Raw genomic sequence first — 22199 nt, 5'->3', positions numbered from 1 at the left:
GAGATTCGATCTTCACATTCCTTTAAATTACCTCAGGCACCTCAATAAAAATGGAGCATTATCAAAGATCTACACGAAAAATATCTAAAAATATTCAACTAGAACAAATCTGAAAATAAATTTTGTTGAACCATCAGAATAATTATATAGAACGTTCAAATTGATTGCTAGAATATCAAAATTTTTTGCAGCATTGCTCATCAATACTTGAGTTTCCTACACAAACATTTTGATGATTCAATAAAAAATACTTTCAGATGTAATATTAACTAAATTTTTAGATATAGTTCAGCAAAATTTTTTGTATACTGCAATTACATTCACGAACAATTCTTGCCATACGCAGGACTGACCGAAACCTCGACGAACAAACCGGAGATCGACGAGGACGAGGAGGAGGATCACTGGAAAGACGCTTCTCCGATGACGCCGATTTGCAGTCCAGTACGACGATCTGCCAAACTCCATCGCGACAAAAGATCTCCGACCAGATATATCGATGTCGATAACGACGTCGAGATCATTCACGAATTCTATCCTACCACGTCCAAAACAATGCGCGAGGAGACGAGTATCGTGTCGTATGGCGGCACGATAATCGTGGAAACGACGAGGATTCCCAGGCACACTAAGGATGTGCCGACGAGGATGGAAAAGGTGGCTCCAAAGGTGAAATTAAAGAAGCAATCATCCTTGGAGCTGGATCGCGTACCTCCCGTTCAGGAAGAGCCGTCTTCCAGTGCGGAGGATACATCCAGGGTCACCATGACAATGAGATCGGTGCGAGAAACGGATCAAGAACGTAGGAAAAGCCTGAAGCGTCATAGCAGCGTAGAATCCGAAGGACGAACGTCCACGTCGAGGGAGACATTGGAGAAGTCGGATACATCGTCGGAAAAAGGTGCTAAGAAGAAGGTCTTCATGGAGAAGGGAGATGGTAAGAAGCGATCGAGAAAGTCGGGAAAAAAATCCATCAAGACTGAACGGAAGATGGAGGAAGATTCGTCGAGACGGAAACACGAAGGCGAAGATTTTGCGAAGAAAGACGAAGAGACTTATCGACGATCGAGAGAGGAGAGGAAGAGCTTGAAGGAGCAGGAATGCATCGAGAGGGTGACGGAATTCCTGACGAGGCATAGCATTCCATCTTATTCTGATATAAGCGTCGGCCTCGAAACTGCAGAGCTCTCCGTTCCCGAAGTCATAGATGAGCAACGAGTCAAACGTCCATCAGCTATTAGCAAAGAGGAGGAAACCGTGAGCCTCTCAACGACAATCGAAACGTCCATCGTATCTACAAAGAGGAAAGAGAGCCTGAAAAGTGTATCTGAGGTGGTGGAAGAAACGAAAGATTCTCTGAGAGACTCAAAACTCGCAAAGGACGTCAAGAGACTCTCGGAGGATAAGAAACAACGGCCAACTCTCGAACGAGTAGCCGTTTCAGAGATTCGGCAACCCGAACCGGCGGCTCAGCAATCCACGAAACGACCGAGCTCGTTGAGAAAAAGGAGAAACTCCTTCTCCAGAGAGTCCTCAAGAGAATCATTGTTGGAAGAGAAAAAGGGTGTCAGAATTCAAGAGGACGTACAGGAGATCTTCTTTGATGATACGAGCGACCAGGTGAGTGAATTGAATTTTTTTTTAAATATTTCACATATTTCACATATTTTGTTTTGTTTGTATTAAAATCGATTTCACTACCTTCGATTGATCGAGTCGAATGTTAATCGTGTCAACCGATTGGTCAATTTTGCTTAATCCTCTAAAGACAGCACTGTCTTGTTATTAAAAAAAACAATTTTGTTACTGTTTTTGCTAAAAATGACTTGTAAGTGAAAAATTAGAAATAATAAAATCGGCTCCTAATTTCGATATATAACTGTCACGTACCAGATGATCGATCTGCTGCCGGAAGTCCAGCTGGTGACTGCCAGGATCATCACGGCGGAAGAGGCGTCTGCGCTTCGCTTTGAAGAGGCAATCACCAGAATCGAGATTCATTCGCCACCGGAAGTGCATCTCATTCCAGAAATAATTAAAACGAAACTAACGCGGGCGCCATCACCGGAAATCGTCGACGCCTTATCATTGCAGCTGCCCGCCTTAGCGAAATCGACGTCGGAGAGCACTTTAGTGGAAGGCAGGCCCAGCTCCGACGAGGATCACAAGGTTTCTGTGAGAAATCTGAGGCCGGAGATTCTTTGGGATCTATCGAAAGTCTCCGATAACGGTGAAAAAATCGAGCAGACGGGTGAGGATGGTAGAGACGTCAAGGAGAGGCGACTCAGCAGAACCGGAAGCGAGGGTTCGAAAAGATTAGCCAAGGATCAGAAGCAGGAACAATTTCCCTTCAAAATCGGCAGTCTAGCACAGCCAGACAGGCCGGAACTGATGATCCTGCACGAAGGTCTGACAGAGAAAACAGGAAGCGTCGGAGATGTGACAAAAAAGGAAAGCAAGGAAGATGATGGCATTTCAAGGTAAAAGAATTTCTATGTAATGATTTCTTCTCTTACAAAGATCTGATCGATTTGTTGATATTTTACACAAGAATAATTAAATTTTATACACACTAAAAAAAATTACTAAATCGTAATCAAACAAATATTTATTAAAATTTAATTTTTTTTTTTTAGTATATGTATATGTATATTAATTTTATTTTAAAGGATTACAGAGAATCACTCTGGTATTTCTCTTAACCAGCAGAAACGTGTTCAATTTATTGATTATAAAGAAGATTATCAAGATATATATATATATATATATATATATATACATATAATTTTAAATTTATTTAGAAATATACAAAATTTGTTTTAAATGATGAATGGTTTTATAACAGCGTGAAAAATTAGTTGACATTATCGCGCATTAGCATTGACGCAATTCTACGTTGAGAAAAATAATTTGCATATACGCAAAAATTAAATCTTTTATTTTATAAAATATTTGATTACATCAAGGAAGAAAATTTCGATCATCGTTCGTTTCGTGAGAGAATGATCGATCGATTCTGCTACGCAGCGCGTGGAAAGAGGTAAACAAGCTTGTTTGCGGTATCACAAATACGATCTGTCGATCGAATTATAAGTTCGACGTTGTCGCCCGGGGCTTCGAATGTCGATTTGCAAACAATATTATTTACTCCCGTAGTTTGTCGCTCCCGATTAGGGTTGGATTACATGCATGGCCATAGAAACCCTGAAGTGCTCGTATAATTTGCCAGAAATCTAGGTCACCGGCTAATACGTCGGAATACTTTGCATCCCGAAAAAAAAAATTTCGAGCCACGCTGAAAAATTCATCGTGATTACGTCCCACCGCGTACGCGATTTTAACTGTCTCTGTGCGCGAAATACCCACCAGAGAAATTCTGCACCATGTTCGTGTCGGACAAATGAGAAATTGCTATTCCTTTTTCATACATAATTTTTGCGAGGCATATTACAGTTTAATAATATTAACACATTTCGTGCTGCGCGAGTCACCGGTGATCAACGTTGAACTTTCCATTCGGAAAGTTCATATATTTAATATTTTGACTATAAAATGACACGTAGTTGTAAAATAATTTTTTGTATCACATGTGGATGCAACATTAGTACTTTCTTCTTTACAATAATAACCTTTGTAATTTTTTGTAATTATTACGAAATATATATTATTTAACAAATATGACAAATACAAACAAAAATGCCGTGGGTCATTGGTGACCTACGCGGCATTTTTATGTGCTTTTATTATATTTATTAAATAATTTTACATATATTTTATGATGGTAAAAATATATGTAGTTTAACAAAATTGCAAAAATTATTGTAAAAGAAGGTCTAATGTACTAATATTGCGGCATGATGATAGTTATTTAAAATTGGCCCGGCATTGAATGTGCTAATATAATATACATTGAGTAACGTAAATAAGAAGATACATAAAGTTTTACGAGCTATCACAGATCTCTCTTAAATGCCAACATTTCGTGAACATTGTAGTTCTCTTCATTAGGACAAGAAGTATCAGGTTGCTTTTCGCTCTAATGAAGTAAATTGCAATGTTCACGAAACGTTGGTATTTAATAATGTGATCAAGATACGGAGATAATCCACAAATTTTGTAGTTTCTTTAAAGAAAATATCCGGAAGTTTCAACAATAATAACAGAAATAATCTCGATTATCTAAGCATGAATTTCATAATTATGGAATTTCACAACAAAATTATCCACGATATACAATTGAGAAGAGAGGAAAAGAAAATCCACTTCTGATTCATAAATAATTATATTGTATTAACACTTTGATTGCTAAAGCTCAGCATTGAACGTAATAAATCTGTAATAACACGCTATTTTGATTTTTAATCAATTGTTTTTTAAAATCTTAATGTAATTTAATATTGTCTCTTAAATTAAATATTTAGTAAAATTATTTTTAATCAAACATAGATATAGATTTTAAGACAATTAAAATATTAATTGAATTATTAAAAAAAAAAAAATTAAATAAATCTATATCTATATCTCATTATGGTTGTAGGAAATTCTATTTGTCAGTAACTAATTTATATGTTTTTTATCGATTGTTGACCTGTTTAAAAAATAAAAAGAACCATTGTTCTTTTTTAATTTGTTAAAAAGCAAAATGCGATTAAAAGCATCTTTCTTTAATTCTCTATTCTGCTTTTCTTCCATATTGTCCACCAGAAATTTTTTCACCGCCATTTACATTTACGATTTAACAAACTTCTCGCAGCACACACATTGAGAGTTACATCCACGCAAGAAAGCACTTAACGCGAAGTGCTATTTTTTTTATGGGTCACTCGTATTCACGTTGGAATCTCATGCGGCACACGCAATGTTACGGTTCAAAGTGCGGTATTTATTTATTTTTTCTACTCCTGAAATAAAGTTCGGCTGTTTTTGTACTCGCAATCAAGCAGATTTATCTATTTTATTTAGTATCTTTTTTCACAGCTACAATATATGTACCTGTAATTATTCTTTAACGCTCATATTATATTGTTAAATTCATAATATCAAATTATACTCAATTTTTTATTATTCTTAATGATTTATTATGTTATCTGCTTTTATTCAATATGTTGTTAATTTAATTAAAAACAATAAACATTAAATAACTTAATTTAAGAAAATTAAATTATATTGTTAGATTAAATTACTTTGTTAAATTAATTTACTTTATTAGTTTATAAGAAAATTAAATTAATGTATTATTATCCATTAAATTAGGTTCTTTAGTTCTTTACTAAATACATTGATATAATGTTTACTTTGAAATTACTAACTATAGAAATGGATTAATTTACATTTTTATTTTATTACACATAAAACTTAAAAATAACAATAATGTTAAACCAAAGGATTGTATTACCATTATTCCTGTTATTTAACAGATTACACTAATATAAGTTAAAAGTTTATAGAATTTTTTAAACGACAAACCATGATAATGTTACTTTGACGTTAAAATAAATCATGATTGATCGAAGACTGACTTTAATAATCATTTTCAATTTTGGATGTCATTTGGATGATGATTTTATGTTCTGTTTGCGTAAATTGCATTTATATAATACACGTTCGAGAAATTAATTCCGTTGGAATATCTGCTATCATGTTCGAAAGATAAATGTGCATCATCTTTGAATAATTCATGATCTATCAGAAACAGCGAAGTATAAAAAGATGGATAGAGTCGGTCCTGAGATGAAATCGGACACGTCTGGATAAAAACGTACACTCGGGACGCAAAGTAGACCTAGACAGCTTCTGAAAGCTTAACAAAGAATGACAACGATGTCGACGAGCGGCAGGGGAGATGATAAGGGGTGAACAAGATATCAGTTCGAACAGTAGAAAAGGGCGTAAGAGACCAGCATAGTGCAACCGGCGAAGTGGAGAGGAATCAGTCGGAATCAGCCCGCGTCGCGAAGATACACAGTGTAGATACGGGAAAGCCAGAGAGACGCAATCAAAGAGACGAATTAACACCGGGACACTCGGAAAAAGAGACGAAGACGGAGAGCAACGTGATGTAACGAGCTGCGAGAGTAGCGAAAAGAGGCGAATACAGCGGAACGGAGAGAAGATCGACGCGCGTCGGTTCGAGACATAAAGACGAGCGGACGCGATGCATCCGGACGGATAATGCAGACTGCGGAGTAGAAAAAGACGGGGAGTTCGAGCCGGCGGGGACAAACACGATGTGGCGCACGATGTGACATCGCTGAGGATAAGGAGAGATAAAAGCGTCGTTATAAAGAAGGAGGTGGAGGAAGAGGTGGAGAGACGTGACGGAATCGCAAAGGAGCAAAGACGGACGATAGATGGAGAGGAGAGACGCGCGGAATTGCCGGTGGCTGTCGAGAGATAAGGCCGAAGACGTAAGGACGTCGAAGTAGATGTGGTGGGCGGAGGGGAGAAGAATGGGAACTTCAGCGGTTAAAAAGAGGACGTGGTACAAAAGAAGCGGGAATGGCTGGTCGTATGGAGGATGGATAAGCGCGATGCGTAAGAAAAATATAGAGAGGCGAAACGAAGCGTGTAATAAGCGCGCACGCGGGCACCGCAAAATATACAGAAATGAATGAGAGACTCATATGTGAGGGCTCGTGGTTCAGGATAAACCAGGCCAACAGCATTTCAAATTGTTTTGCCTTCCAACAGCATTTCGCGAATAAACGAAGCGTTATCTTTTTTCAATTAATTTTTCACATGAACCGTATTAAAATTTTAATTTCGTGTTTAATTGCCAAAGATACGTAATATCAAAAGTTCAAAGTTTCACACTGCGGAAAAAAATACACGACAGTTAAACTTTGACCTTAAAACGCTGCTGCTCCACTTTTGACAGAGTATATATGTACGTGATATCGCAAATATTCAGGCAACCGCTGTATGGATATATGAATATGAATTATGACTATGTAAACGTGTTATTTCTCGCGAATTGAAGAACAATTAGCGCTAACTATGACATCATTCTCGCTAGTCAATTAGGATGTTCTCTACCACAGCGTTTTAATCACATTTATAATACTAACCATTGTTCCATGTGTCTTAATATTCCGAACTCGAGTGTTATTTTAACGCCATCAATTGTGTCACTTCGCGCGCACATTTGTAAATCTTGAAGCGGCACAAGTAGAAAAGAAACTGTCTAACAGAATCTGGCCATAAACGATTTTATTAAAATATATGAGAAGAATGGTTTTGTTCAAATCAAGTATCTATAAAATTCTAGCTAGATATATCTATCTAAATTTTTTAGATTTCAGCAAAACCATTTTTTTCGTGTACGAGAGAGAAGAGTACATATATTTCCTTATACATCATATTAATTTATTTGAACTTATACTGTCTCATTCTACAATTTAAATTAATAGCAAATTCGGTTGGATGCACTCAATGCGCATAAATGCACATTAAAGTCATTATACTCTAATTTAATTTGAGTGTAAAATGCAAATATTTCGAAACATTAAATATTTAATTTAATAGTAAAATAAAATATATCAAAGATTTCGCGGCTTAATTCGCTTCTCTATTTATATAAACATGTATATTTGTGTATGACGGCTTTAATGTGTACCATTGCGAATTGAGTGCATCCAACCGAATTTGCTAGATTATGGAATGAGACAGTATAAGTTAAAGTGATAATATATACATATGGACAGGAAGAAAATATGTATCTTTCTCTCTCATAAGATTTTGAGAAAATCGTTTATGACTAGATTATGTCATAGGATCTTTGTCAGTAATTCAAATTTATTGCTAGTCATACATTTTTTTTAAATCAGACGAGATAAATCCGACTGTGGAGCAAAGGAACGTCCAATGGAAGCATACAATCACGAGGAAAGACATTAGAGGAAAAGAGAGCATATACAAACAACTTTTGCATATGTATATACATACATATAACGCATGCGAAATGGAATCACGCGCAAAAGAATAACACTTATCTGTAAAGTAAAAGTTTCTCCGTAGCGTCTCTATTGAATATATGTACACGTTTGATGTGTGTGCGTGTGTACTTATGTATCCGATGCGTCTACAAAGACCACAATTTATCTCTCTAATTTGACAACGAGATAATCCTAATCCTTATAACGTTACCGCTGCCGTTTGAACAGCACCGTGCTCTGCACGTTCATTCCTAGTTATATAATAACCTACAGTTTGCGTCGAATAATTAACTAGCCCTTAAACAGGAAACGTTTGATGGAATAATTACGTTTACATAATGAATCTATAAATAGAAAATGTATCGTGTAAATTGAGAGAAAGAGCGTTACATCATTTGCATCAATAATCACTTACGTCATTAGGAAATTAAATAATTTTTGTGGACGTATCAAAGAGAAATTATTTTTTTTTCGATGTTTACGACAATAATTAAAATTGAAGGAAATCGGAAGTAACAAATGTGCTGTAATCGAAAATGAAATTCAATTTAGCCGGATGGAAATATTTTTGTCGTTTCAACGAAAAGTTACGGCCACGAATCTCGAGAAATTCCGCGCTGTTCGACAATGGAGCGCTCATTTATCGAAAATTGGTTCGGTAGGTACGAGCTGTTCGGATTACTCCTCTAACTACATGCGCTCACATATATACACATACATAAACGAACACGCATCCACGCACGTGCGCTTAAATACGTATAACGCGAATACATAACGAAGCGCATAACACATACGTGTATTTCCCAAGCACGTATCGGAAGGCCTACATTTTGGCACGTGTACACGTACGAATCTCCCACATACGCCTTCGCAAATCAGCTCGCGCAAATCCGTACGTGTTCCCGAGTACGCGTACACGCTGATTCCGATTTCGCTCAATCTCCTCAATACGAACTTCCAGCTACCTCATTCGGTGTATATAAACGATCCCGTAATGCATAGCGTGTATTCGTGTGTATTCAACGACACGTTCGTACACTCTCACTTCCTGCGAACGCCATTCCCGTGCACGATATACATGTATATGTACCGCCTTGTAAGTTTCCATACACGCAGAAGTACATACATATTCTTACATTCGCGTGCTGTACACGTTTACTTCTCTTTCAACAAACTGACACACGTAATATAAATGTCCAATGCCGGTCCGTTCTTACTTTAAGACTGTCTCGAGTAATGTCTTATAAAGATGTTATTACGGCTTTGTAATTGACTTATGACATCTTAAAGCAGTGCATCTTAAGACGGTCTTAAATGTAAGAACCAATTATGAATATTGGCCTAAGAAAGTTTTTCAGAAGGTTTTTGAGATTTTCTGACAAAACGATTTTCTGAAATTTATGAAACGTTTTTTGGAATGTTAAATTTAAATACAAATTTAATATAATTTTCTTGAAATATATTGTTTAACTTCATTATTTTATTTAAATTAACGACATATTAAATAAGAAGCAAATTAAAGAAATGCTTAAAGATAACTCATATTGGCTATAATTTATGCTAATTTAATACGCAGTGTTCAGCTTCATGATTCAGTTTCAAATGAACCCAACAGTAAGTAAAATTAACATAACATAACATTATATAATATTACAATTTTGAATTTGACAATATAAATGTAATATGACACATAGTATTACATAATAGTTACATTTTTGAGTTCAAAATTATAACATAAATGTTATATTACTTTTAATTGATGTCGACTGCGAATTTAGATGAATCAGTTAACTCACTTCCCGTAAACGTTTATGTCAAAACTTTGAAGTCCGTCTTATTGTCATTACATAAGCTTTCCAGTATTCCAGTTCTACAACTCTTAACGATAGTGTCGGTATTGTTATATTGTCGTTACATAGATAAAAAAGCATGTATGGGAAAAAAAGTTTCATAATGACAACGTAACGATATCGAACTGTCGTTATAAAGGACGTCTACAATAGGAATAATATGGTGTATTAAGTTGTAAGCGGTAAGAAATCGACCTATAGTTAAATGAGGAGAATAATCGACTATGATTAATCAATTTTTTACAGTTTATAGCTCACTACACGATATCATTCCCGTTGTAGACGGCCCATAAAGTTCATTTTTCATTGGCGTAAGCGTAATTGTAGAGTTGTAAAGTTATAAAGTTGTAGTTGTAAGAATGGACTAATCACGGTCGAATATTCTTTTCAAATTCGACTGTGATTAATCAATTCTTACAACTACAACTATTTACAATGCTTACGCAAGTGTAGAATATACTTTAAGTGGTGTAGTTGTAAAAATTGACTAATTATTATTATTTATTTTATTGTGTATAGAAAAATTACAAAGCATACACAAATGGTGAGGCACTAGCAAAACTGCTTATTAAGCCTCCCAGAAAACAAATTACAAATTACAAATTACAGAGAAATTAGTACAATTCCAGAAAGCTTCTTGCTTAGTAAATAACTCGATAATTTTAAGAAGGTAGAGGCCAAGAATGATTTGAGCATAATTACTGTTACTACTTCCCAGAAAACGAAACGAATTACAAATTATAAATTAAAAAAAAAATACAATTCCAGAAAGATAAGATTTCTTGCTTAGTAAATATTGTACAATGTTATTTTTGCAATTATACTCAAAAAAAGCATGATTAAAATAATAAACGCAGACTTATTACATAGTAAACGGAGATAATTAAAAAGATCGGAATTAATATAGAAAATACTGACAATTAAAGTAAATAAATTTAAAGCGTGTTGATACGAACTTAATAGCGGCAAAAAAGAGCGAAACAAAGGAATTGAAGGGGAAAGAGCGAATAGAAGAGAGTTTTACATGTTGTAAAATGTTGTGGCCGTATAAAAAAACGCAGCTTTGAATTTGACTAATCACAGTAGAATATGAGAAAAATATTAAACCGTAATTGGTCAATTCTTGCAGCGCCACTCAAACTATATTTACTCAATTATAGAATGGGCTTAAGAATTATAGATGAGCACTGCACACCTTGTAGACGAGTCACGCACAGAGGTGAACCGCGTGCACGTGCATACGCGCGCTCAATGGGCGGCAGCTTAAGCAGCTATGCACGCGTGTACGCACATACGCAGGAATCAACTCCCTCACGGGCGCAGAGCGCGCGCACGCAGTATTCTACTCTCGCGGTCTCGCGAGTAGTCGCACTAGTAGTCGCCCGCGCCTTCACGGCAGTCGGCGTGCGTCCACGCTCGGCACGTTATCGTCGCGTTTGCGCGCCGTCTCATCATTCGTGTGCGTGCACGTGTACGTGTGCATGCGCTCCGACGAGTGTTATTTATTAGATCAGAGGAAGCCAGGTTGCAGTGACGCACGGCAGTGAGTACCGGCTATCAGAGACACACACGAGACAGTGAACACCTCGGGCTCTCTCGCGCAACGTAAGGAAACGAAAAGACTTTCGTGTGTCCGGAGTTCCTCTTGCGTTGCGTTCTCCAACGAGCTTCCCGACAAGTGCCCACTTGTATACTCTTACTTTTTCGCTCATTCTCGAGAGACGTTTGCGATCCGTCGGATAGACCCGTCGGGACCGAAAGCGGAAACGACGCGTCCCGTTTGGATAACGGAAGTTGGAGAACGTTCCGTAAGCGTCGTTTATCATTAGAATCTACGAGTAACTAAACAACTGATGCGAATTTCTTTTTCGATATCTCGCGTGATAAAATTCGCGAGAAACAATCAGCTTAATTGGTCTCGCCGTTCTCGCATTGCAATTATAATAGATGTATAAACACGCCGCGAGGGAAATTCCTCTTGTATTTAATATGTTTTGTAGATGAAGTTGTTTTGAAGTTTATTTAAATTAGAGAATTGCGAGTTACGTAAAGATTCTCAGATTGCTCTGCGTAAACTGTTAAACAAATCTGTACACTGTTAGATTCAATGTGAAATTGTATCCAAAATTTGAGTCATTTTTAATCATTTCTATGGAGACCACTGCTCTTATTCAACTCAATGTGCTAATGTAACTAAAATAATGGAATTGAACAATTTCACTACAAAAAAATAAATATATTAAATTTAGTTTATTATTTGCTCTAAGTGCACTTAGAGGTTACCATTTATACATTTATACATTGCTGGTTGCACTTATTTATAAATGGTTTATTTTCAAACTAACACGGAAATGGATTGACTTACATTTTGACACACATATGATAGTAAAAATGATATTAGGTGTTGGAATTAATTCGTAGCGTTTTTTAATGAAAGAATGTTATTTATTTCACATGAGCATTAAAAAATACATTAATGAAAGTACTTCCCATCACTTATAAAACGCTACGAATTAATTCCAACACCTAATAGTAAAAATGACAATGTTATTTAAGTCAAAAAATTAAGTTATAATTGCTTCTTTAATATCTAACGGTATGTAGATTTTGTATAAATTAGATATCCGCTATTACAAAATTGATTTGGAAGAATGCCACGCAACGAATACGTTAGAAAATTTTAACCGAGCTCCCACAAGTTTCCGCAACGTGAGAAATATCAGAGTTCGCACGAGTTCATACTTCGCATTTTAGATTTCTTGTTTTTGTTAAACATGCGTATCAAACAAATGCATTACAGCAGCAAAGTCTGAAAATAGGATTTCATGTTGATAATGGATACGATAGTATTAGTGTTATATATTCCAAACGAATCCGAGGCTCGAGAAAAATCTCGAGATATTTTTGGTCGAGATATCATAACCATTCGAATGGGAGATTTTCTGCTAAAAGCAAATACAGTGGTAGGTCTGTCACGTTTCCGTGCGGGATTTATACTGTGTTCGCGTGTGTACATATCGAAAATGTGCGCACGTTCCACATCGAGAATATCGCTCCAACACAGACAAACAATAAGCCCATCTATATTATCATCCGTTATACAATCCTCTCATTTCAATTGCATGCTACGAGAAATAGGTTCGGTGAGAGATATCATGATGTAAAACTTTTATGCTTTTAATTGCATTTTTATTTTATAAAGAGGCAAAGAGGATAAAGAAATGAGAAAATATTTTAATCCTTCACGTCCTGTTACTTCTCGTATTAATTATGTCAATCTTGCGTTCGTACAAATATTCCTTGTTGAGCCAATTAACCTTTCATCTGCAATGTGAATTCTTTGTCCAATCCAAGTTTTTTTACTATTCTATACTATTATATTTATAATGTAAAATTATATACAATTTGATTTATTTTAATCATTTTTGTAGTCATCACTGCTCTTATTCAACATGTCATTAATTTAACTAAAACGATAGAGTTAAACAGTTTAAATTAAGGAAATATTAAATTTTACTGAAATAAGTGCATATATTAATATGGACATTAATAGGGACTTTCAAATTAACCACAGACATGGATTGATTTACATTTTAACCACAAGAAGCTAGAAATAACAAAATATTATTTTAACCCAAAAGAACCATTGCTCCTTTAATAGTGTCGACTTTCAAAAAATGTGGAAAAATTCAGAATTACTTTTCAACATCTCCACGTTTCCAAATAGTTTTTTAATTTAAATGTTAAAATCTTCATTTAATAAAAATTGAAATTTGAGCAAAAATGAAAAAATTTGGAAATAAAATTTCGCTTGTGCCAAAAAGATCCGAATTGCGGACAGAGGGTTAAAAAAGAAGATATTATTTACATTTTATCATAAATCATCGCAAACGTATTCATTTTTGGTTCAATCCATATTTTCATGAATAGTAGAATATAAAAGTATCTTTGTCGCTCGCGAAGAATATAAATGGCTGAATTATTTTAATTTTACTTTCGTGTACTGAAGAGACATAATTCTACCGATAAGAGCAATCGCTTTTGATTTATATCGAGTGTCTAGTATTCGACAGTACCAAATGACTTCAGCAATCGGCCAGTCTTTTTATACCGCTGACTACATAACAAGCGGATCGCTGCAATTAAGAAAGCCATTGTACGCAATTACGTCTGATCAGATAACAACGTCGAAGACTCATTTACCGTCAACGACGGCTTTGCGCGGCGGCCTTTTGCTGCATCATTAAAACTCTAGACACGAAGCTGTCGACTGACCGTGGATTTTCCTTCCTCTCTGTGACCTCTGGTTTTCCTGGTTTTCTCCAGTGAGTTCCAAGTTCGACGCGAATCCAAGGGATCCATCCGTGTTGAGAAGGACCTCGCAATTCCTCGCGAAGTTGCCGACAGTGCGATTCCGGCGCAAGATCCTCGAAGAGAAGAACAAAAGGAGCCATTATCACGACAAGAAGCTAAGGACACGAGGGAGGCACGTGGTTATGAGCAGACGACCCCTTCGCGGGAGAAACGCTCGCCGTTGTTGGAGGAAGCGATTTGTAAGCACGAGGAGGATCTGATCTGCAAGGAGCACTCGCTCGAGTATCAAAGTCAAACACTCGAGAGCCAATCGGATCATTTGTTTCACGAGATATTCACCTCCTCGTTAGAGGACCTGCCTGAGGAAGTACCCGTGAGTTGGACCCGCGAAGTTTACGAGGAAAGTCTTGACGAGATCCAGCACAGCTTCAAAGAAACGCAATATTCACCCAAGGAGAAGCGCGATGTACAAACGCAGACTGTGCAGGAGTCTAAGAGTACACAGTGTAGCCCTGAACAAAGTGTGACAAGTCCGTACGAGGAACCACCCAGGATCAGCCCCTTCCACATCGGCCAGAGATATTTCCAGAGTCCCAGACGGGAAGTACAAACACAGACTCAGGGCGAGAATAAAAGCGTTCAGTGCTCGTTGGATGATCTGGGTGATCTCACGAGAGGCGACGCTGCGGATCAGACGCAGGAATCGAAGAGCATTCAATGCATCCCTGAGGACATCTCTACGAGAACGTCCGTTAGATCGAGATCCTCTTCCCGAGAAGACATTCTGCGTAGTCCGCGGCGTGAGGTCGAGGTACAGACCTACCAGGAGTCGAAGGCAATCCAATGCAGCGACGACGAGCTGCTCGAGGTTGATCAAGCGAGCGCCGATCGTCCGGAGCACGCGCATCAGAGTAGACCAGTCAGCTCGATCTCTAGGAAGACCGAGAGCTCGCCCTCGTCGAGCTCGAGTTCGCCACGCAAGTTTCCGACTGTCGTCTTCGTGGAGGGAAAAGGGGATATGACCGTCACACACAGGGAGCATGATGGCGACGTCACCTGGTCGAAGCACTGGGGTCCCGAGAGACTGGTGGAGATATACAGAGAGCCGAAGACCAGCCTAGGACTCAGCATCGTTGGTGGAAAGGTACGATGTAGTTTATGTTTAGAGATGCGATCTAGCAGTATATACAGGGGTAAGCAATAAAGAGGTTCGGTTACAAAGTTTTGTGTACATCAAATCATTGGTAATGTATGTTTATAAAAAAAACAAACTCTAGAATGTTATCAATCATGTTTGTTTTTTTAAAATACTACTCAGATAGCCGTTCAGTTACTATCTGAGTGTATATTTGATAAACACACAAAACTTTGTCACACAAACTTTTTTGTGTATATTGTTATTACTTTCAAATGACAAAGAAACATAAATATAATTTTAAAAAATGGATATTAAGTAGCGGTTTTTAACATTTTTTTTTTGTTAATATTTTCTAATTATGGCATCATATTAATTTTCTTGTTATAACATTACTTATAATGGCTCTATTATGGGGATTGATCAAATTAAATCTAATTTAAAACATGAGCGAATATCGCACGTAGTATATCGCGAGATTTATTTTTACAAATTTCCGAGATTCGATCAATGCAAAGACAGACAATCTTGAATTATAAGTATATCCTTTATTTAATATCTTCCAACTATGACGTTGCATTTCTCTTGCTACATTACTTATATAATTGCTCTATTATGGGGATTGATCTATTTAAATCTAATTTACAATATGAGCGAAGATCGTATATGGTTGCGAGGTTTATTTTTACAAATTCCCGAGATTCAATCGATGCAAAGAACGATAATCCTGAATTATTATATACGTTTTCTCGCGCGCAGTCACAATTATCCAGTCACAATTTTTCGTATTCCTTTTATTAGCGCGCAACGAAATATAGCTGCGAGCAGACAAGTGTTGGCCCCGTCGATATCGCCCTTGATGTTTTATAGCTCGCCTTTAAAATCGGGAATGCAACGACGGAGCTATTGAAACATTCGAACAGAGTTGAAGTCGAAGTAGGTCGAGCCAGATGGCCGTCGGTAAACGAACATCTTGATGGATCTATCTCACGTTGGATAATCCACATCTGTAATTCAATAATTCAGCCCAATAATTAATGTTGGATTTTAACAAGTAATAAACTGTCACGTGCACGCGCTCATGGCGGGCTTCAAACATCAGTTTAATAGATTCGACCCTGCGATCTCGCGAATAAATTCCTCATGTGCGACGCGGGTTAAATGCTTTTTATTGATCGCCACCGAACGATGCGAATCAGGACTGCTAGACTTGACGAATAGAATTTAATCAATTAACTCTTTATCGATGCACACTGAGCCATATCGATGATACGAGTTGCGTGTGCATCGGTTGAAGTGCATTAATGCGCAGCCGAGTAATTTTTTGACGTTAAACCGGCAAGAAGGTATAATAGGATCATCGGCTTTGGTTTTAACAAGCTCGTGGTTGCCTTAAAAGCTCTTCAAAATTACATTTTATACAAATTATTGTATTATCGGACTGGGCATTTGGGTATAACATGATTCTGTATCCAATTAAACTGTATAATTATTTGTATAACTACCTTCATGTAGTTACAGAGAAATAATTGATTTTGGACACGAGGATTGGGTGCGAAGATTATAATCCACCAATAAATAACGTAGTGATCGCGCAAAATAGAATTTGCTACTAATTAAATGAAGAAGTACGTTTGTTTCTCTACTCGCGAGTGGGGAGGAAGGAAAAACGCAATTGATTATTCAACGCACACGCTGAATTGTAATGTTAAATAATTGCTTTAATTGGATTAGCCAATGACGATGCGGTAACAAACCAATGGAAGATTAATGAGAATAAATGATCGAGAGGAAATTGAAGCGGGGAATTTAGAAATCATGGGTGGCTGGATATCTGTCTCAAATTCCCACTGTCTGCGACGTGGTCTCAGAGTTAACGGAGTTAGAGACAGTTATAGAGGACGTTAAATTAAATCCAACTGTGATTAAACAGTGAAATTGTCAGCGGCTGAATCGACTAATCGTGGTTCTGTTGATCCTGCCGGTTAGGGAGTTTTAAACAAGTAGGTATTGAACAACGATTGATTCTTGTTTCAGGTCGATCTGCGTAATGGCGGACCCAGCAAGACGCAAAACATTTCTGGGATATTCATAAAGAATGTTCTGCCGAATAGTCCCGCCGGCAGAACCGGCGGTCTCAAGGTAATACAGTTTTCTTGAAACGATCCCCTTTATCATCGACCGCGGAAATTGTATTTCTCCATCCAGTTCCTGCATCTCCAGGAACTTGCAAAAACATAAAAACTTTAATAAAGCTGGAAGAAGAGAACTACGCGATTTTTGCCTCAATAAAGATTTTATCACGGCCAAAGTTTACATTTGTGCAAACGCAAACATGTTTTAATATAAACGTGTAGACGCTCAGCGCGCTTTGCTCTGTAATTTTTATTTCGTAAAAATAAATTTAATTTCGCGATCTTAACGCTATCCACCGCATTTCACCGTGTTTCTTTCGTTCTCAACTCGCGAGAGTTGAATTTTTGAATTGAAACAGCATTCACGAATGCGTGAAAATTTAATAGTCAATTGCCGCGACCTATCTCGACCATTTCTGGACTTAATTCGCTCTTACGCGTGTGCTTTCAGATTGGAGATAGAATAATTGAGGTGGACGGCGTCGACCTGCGGCATAGTACGCATGAGCGTGCGGTGGAAGTTATACAAGCTGCCGGAAATCCTGTCAGTCTTCTCGTCCAGTCCTTGGTGAATTTGGTAAGCTCTTGATCACGATTATCCGGAATATTGATGTTTCCACTTTGCCCGTTTTCTCGAGCTTGAGTTTGTCAACTGGCTTTAACGTTGTTACAAAAGTTTTTTGAGCGCTGCTCCTTTTATCACTCGAAGAGGTCTTTTATTTTTCCATCGATGTCTTCCTTTCTTCGACTTTTTCGTTCGAGAATTATGCGAAATATATTATAATGACGAAATGTGAATCTGACGATCTGGAAGAATACTAACCTTTTTTTTATTAACTTTCTTCTTTCGTGCTTCTTTCATTTTTCTAAAAAGAGAAATTAATCATGGCCAGTGAATATAAATATTTTGTTTAAAAAGCGCTGCTTGCCTGCATGTTAGTTATATTCTATTGGAAGTAAGCCTTATTCCTGCTCATGAAAAAGTCTCCACATTCCTGAGGGAAATAAATTCACGACGTGCAGCTAAACCCTTTACAGCCACTGAAATTTACGACATTGCTCCAGTAACTCGCGTAACGTTTACGTTACACGTCGTTTTATAGTCTGCAACTTTTCACGATGTACTTTTTCTTTTACGTTAAGTAATCTTTGCGGGAGAGTAATTTCAAATACGGCTGGGGTGTGCCAAGTACGTATTTTCAGTCAAAGCTTATTAAGACATGATATTAATTAATAGGCGATGGAGATAACTTATCGAGTTATCTTTAATATATTCGGCAATCAAATCATTTGAGAATATCTGTAATACGTTATGTCCTCTTGTTATAAATTTTTTCAGTTATACAAATTTAAATCTAATTAAATATGAAAAATTCTATTTTTCGTATTAAAATAGATCTTATATCAAAGAAATACATCACATCAACATGAAATGTTGAAAATCAAAATGACTTTATTTTAATGTCAAAATAATGATTTATTGTTACAAAAATTAACTGTTTATCGACATTAAGAATCAAAATAAAATCATCTCGACTTTTATATATTCCTTGGAGTGTACTGAATATTTCTGCGTGAACTTATATACATACCTAAGTCTAGATATCGCGCGAAGTTTTTTTCTTGAAACACAATCATGAACAGAACCAAAGATATCAAATTTAAATAAACTTTCATAATCCAATTTCTATCTTTCTGTCTCTAACGGTTCGTACTTCTGACATTTCACAATGTAATCTAAGGATTATTCCGCTTGTGCATTTAATGACAATTTACGGGCAAACGGAAAGCCAGATTTTGCTACGACCTTCGGCAAGGTTGCCATTATAAATCCGCGTACCGCTGAGCTGACTCGATTTACAAAGCACGAAAGTTTCACTTCGCAATTAACCCGTACCCGAACGATCGATTCCGCCAACCGGACATTACCGCCGTCATCAGACCCACGCAGGGCGAAATTGAACTCCGTAATGTCATTGAATGGCAGCGGCCCTAGGCGCTTCGCCGTTTAACGTCGTCTGCTTCCAAACTGTCGCCGATAGACACATTACGCGAAATTGGATGCAGGAAACACGCTGGATGCGGGATACTGTGTCGCGGTACTTGCAAAATGCGGGGATATGCAGCAATAAGCAGCGATATGCGGCAATACACGGAATAGATCTCGAGAAACTTCGCGAAGCAAAATGCAAACAATTCCACCGCTCGGTGACTTTTATTATCCTACCGCGTCATCACAAATCTTATCCGGCGATCGCGAATTTTTACGATTTCAAGCATGAGCTTGGAACGCCGGTTCGAGCTCTCTCGTCTTTCTTGTATTGGTATCCTAAGATCGTGGATATATATATGCATGTTTGAGGTGATGTTACATGGCACTAATATAATTTAACACTGACGTCTTTGATTGTTAATGCGTTTCTCCATGCTCACACGTCCCAATGTTTGCGTGATCCTGTTTTTCATTTGCTGATTAATTTGTGATTAAACTTAACATGATGATAATGCAAAAAAAATTGTATTTTTCTATTTATAGTTCATCACTGAATTGATGATTTTGTAGCAAATAATTTTCAAAATTACTATATTACACTGAAAAAAAATTTACTAAATCCTAATATATATTTCTTTGAATAGTACTACATTTACTTATAGAAAATAAATTACTCAATAAAAAAATAATAGTTGAATCAAATTAATGGTTTTTGTGTCAAACGAATATATGTTTACGTCTAAATAAATATTTGCTTAATTAAAACTATTCAAACAAATATTTATAAAAATGTTGTATATTTTTCAGTGTACAAAATCATTAGCTTAGTAATTAATTACTGTTAGAAAAATCACAATTTTTACATTATCATGTTAAGTTAGAAAATCATCAATTACAACTAGATAAAGAAGAACTGGACTTTAGTCATTACGGTAGCGATGCAGTATCTCGAACCAGCTCGTAATATCGATGAAAAAAATTTATATAACAATCTGTCACGACTATGACATGGCCTTCGCGCCCAGCGCGATCCGACGGCTAAAAATTAACACTGAGCATCGACATGTATTGACGTTATTCAATAGCAAACTACTGGGGCCTAATATAACTTCCTTCATGCGATCGTGATCATCGACAGCCGTCGTGTTATTTTTGGCTTCACCGAAGAGCACGGACTATTTTTTGATGCCTTGAAATTAGCCTGAAACGAACACGAGGGAAAGACAAGTTTGTTACCTGGTTTGTACATTGTTAAGTGCCGCTTCAACGAAAGTGTCAAGTTCCATGATAACACCTGTTCGCTGCAGCCACAGAGGGTTGGCGAAATGCACAGTCCACGATTGGCAGTCTCTGAAAACGACATCGACTTTCCCCGAAATTTCAATCGGCCGTGTGTTCAATTCTGTCGAAACCACCGGTGCGGAGAGAATAAACGATATCGAGATACATATACACAATCGTGAATGAATTGGAGAACGGAGAGAGAAAACAAGAGGAAGAGAAGGTGCGGTGAAGGTGCTAAAGAATGGAGAGAGGACAAGGGGAAGCACAAGAGAGATAAGTGGAGGAAGAAAGAGAGAACATGAGAATCATTATTGACGAACAGCTCTTGTACGTGTATGATACACCCGGTCGATCTTTCCAATAAATTTCTACGATGAGGGGAAGCGAGGAGGAGGGAGAGAGGGGGGGGAGGGGAAAGAGAGAGAAAGAGAGAGAGGCACAACAATGGAGATACGTAAAATCAGGACAAACATAGGAGACGAGGAATGAGAAGCTGGTATTATAAGGACGCATTTAGATAATATCCGTGATCCAACGACTACATCAAAAGACGCAAGTTCCATTAATTATTACAATTAAGCTGTATATAAATATATAAATTTATGTATATTATTGATGATTATATATTTAAGGATGCATTGCATGTATTTTTTAACAAAATACAAAAATTGATGAAATGAAAACATTACAGATTTTCCTATACTGTATTTGAAATGTAAAAAGTTTGGCGATGATTTAAAACTCGAATAAAAAATTATTTCAACAAGAAATATAAGACATATTTTTAAAAAGTAATATTTACATTTAACCTGTAAAACTGTATATTGTGAAATATAAATGTTGACCTTATTTCATATAATATTCATTTTTATACGAAAAGTACAATATAAATTTCCAATTCAGTTTTTGTAGAAACTACATACATCTGATACATCCTTAAATTTCTACGCTGTTTTCCTTCAAAATTAAGAACGGAATTTTAGGAACTGTCATTTAAAAAAAAAATCACGCATAAAATAATAATATATAGACAGGTTTTTGTGACTCTAATTGTACCACCGATTTTTCTCAACTGACCGCGTATTTTTTTCTTTTTCTCGAAAGGGAGGATAGACATAAACGACCATCTGTTCTTTATCGATGAATTTTCTCTCTGAAAGTAGTACGGACGGTGCAATAAGTTGAAATGAAATAAACGTATATTTATTTTATATCAATTTATCGCACTGTATGCATCGGTTCAGAAAGTTTATCGATAAAGAACAGACGACGCGAGAAGGGTTGCACTCGTCCGATGGCCAGTGAAAGTCGGGGTGAGTTGATGCGGTTCGCCGGAAAGAGTGGTTCACCTCGTTGCAACCGAGCGGCGCCCATCATCGACACCATGGACCATCGATGAGCCCACTTCTCCCTCTCTCCCCTTATGAACGGCGCCAACCCCTGTTCACCGACCTCTCTCGCCCTCGCTCGCGGGAACTTCAGTTTCGTGCACGAAACCGTTTGGTCGGAGGCGGTTTACCTGATGTCACTCGGCTCAGTCGTCACGAGACGTCG

The 22199-nt window shown here is 37.0% G+C and overlaps 2 protein-coding genes across 7 annotated transcripts in view; one reads left to right on the top strand and one right to left on the bottom strand.

Annotated features, from left to right (window-relative positions):
- The window catches only part of LOC105150141 (uncharacterized), a 208075-nt gene that overhangs the window by 15224 nt on the left and 170652 nt on the right, over positions 1-22199 (bottom strand). The window lies entirely within an intron of this gene.
- The window catches only part of LOC105150136 (inactivation no afterpotential D), a 115616-nt gene that overhangs the window by 80788 nt on the left and 12629 nt on the right, over positions 1-22199 (top strand). For all 6 annotated transcript variants that reach the window (XM_087408614.1, XM_087408613.1, XM_087408617.1 and 3 more), the window contains 5 exons: positions 347-1620; positions 1894-2480; positions 14111-15242; positions 17271-17375; positions 17820-17945. In XM_087408614.1, coding sequence (XP_087264740.1) covers positions 347-1620; positions 1894-2480; positions 14111-15242; positions 17271-17375; positions 17820-17945 — 3224 coding nt within the window. The remainder of the gene's footprint in view (positions 1-346; positions 1621-1893; positions 2481-14110; positions 15243-17270; positions 17376-17819; positions 17946-22199) is intronic.

This window comes from Acromyrmex echinatior, chromosome 8 (assembly GCF_024713525.1).
Source record: "Acromyrmex echinatior isolate Ae372 chromosome 8, ASM2471352v2, whole genome shotgun sequence".
In the NCBI taxonomy this organism is placed as follows: Eukaryota; Metazoa; Arthropoda; class Insecta; order Hymenoptera; family Formicidae; genus Acromyrmex; species Acromyrmex echinatior.
The sequence above is the reverse complement of the archived record's forward strand: the minus strand, read 5'-3'. Positions and strand labels throughout refer to the sequence as shown.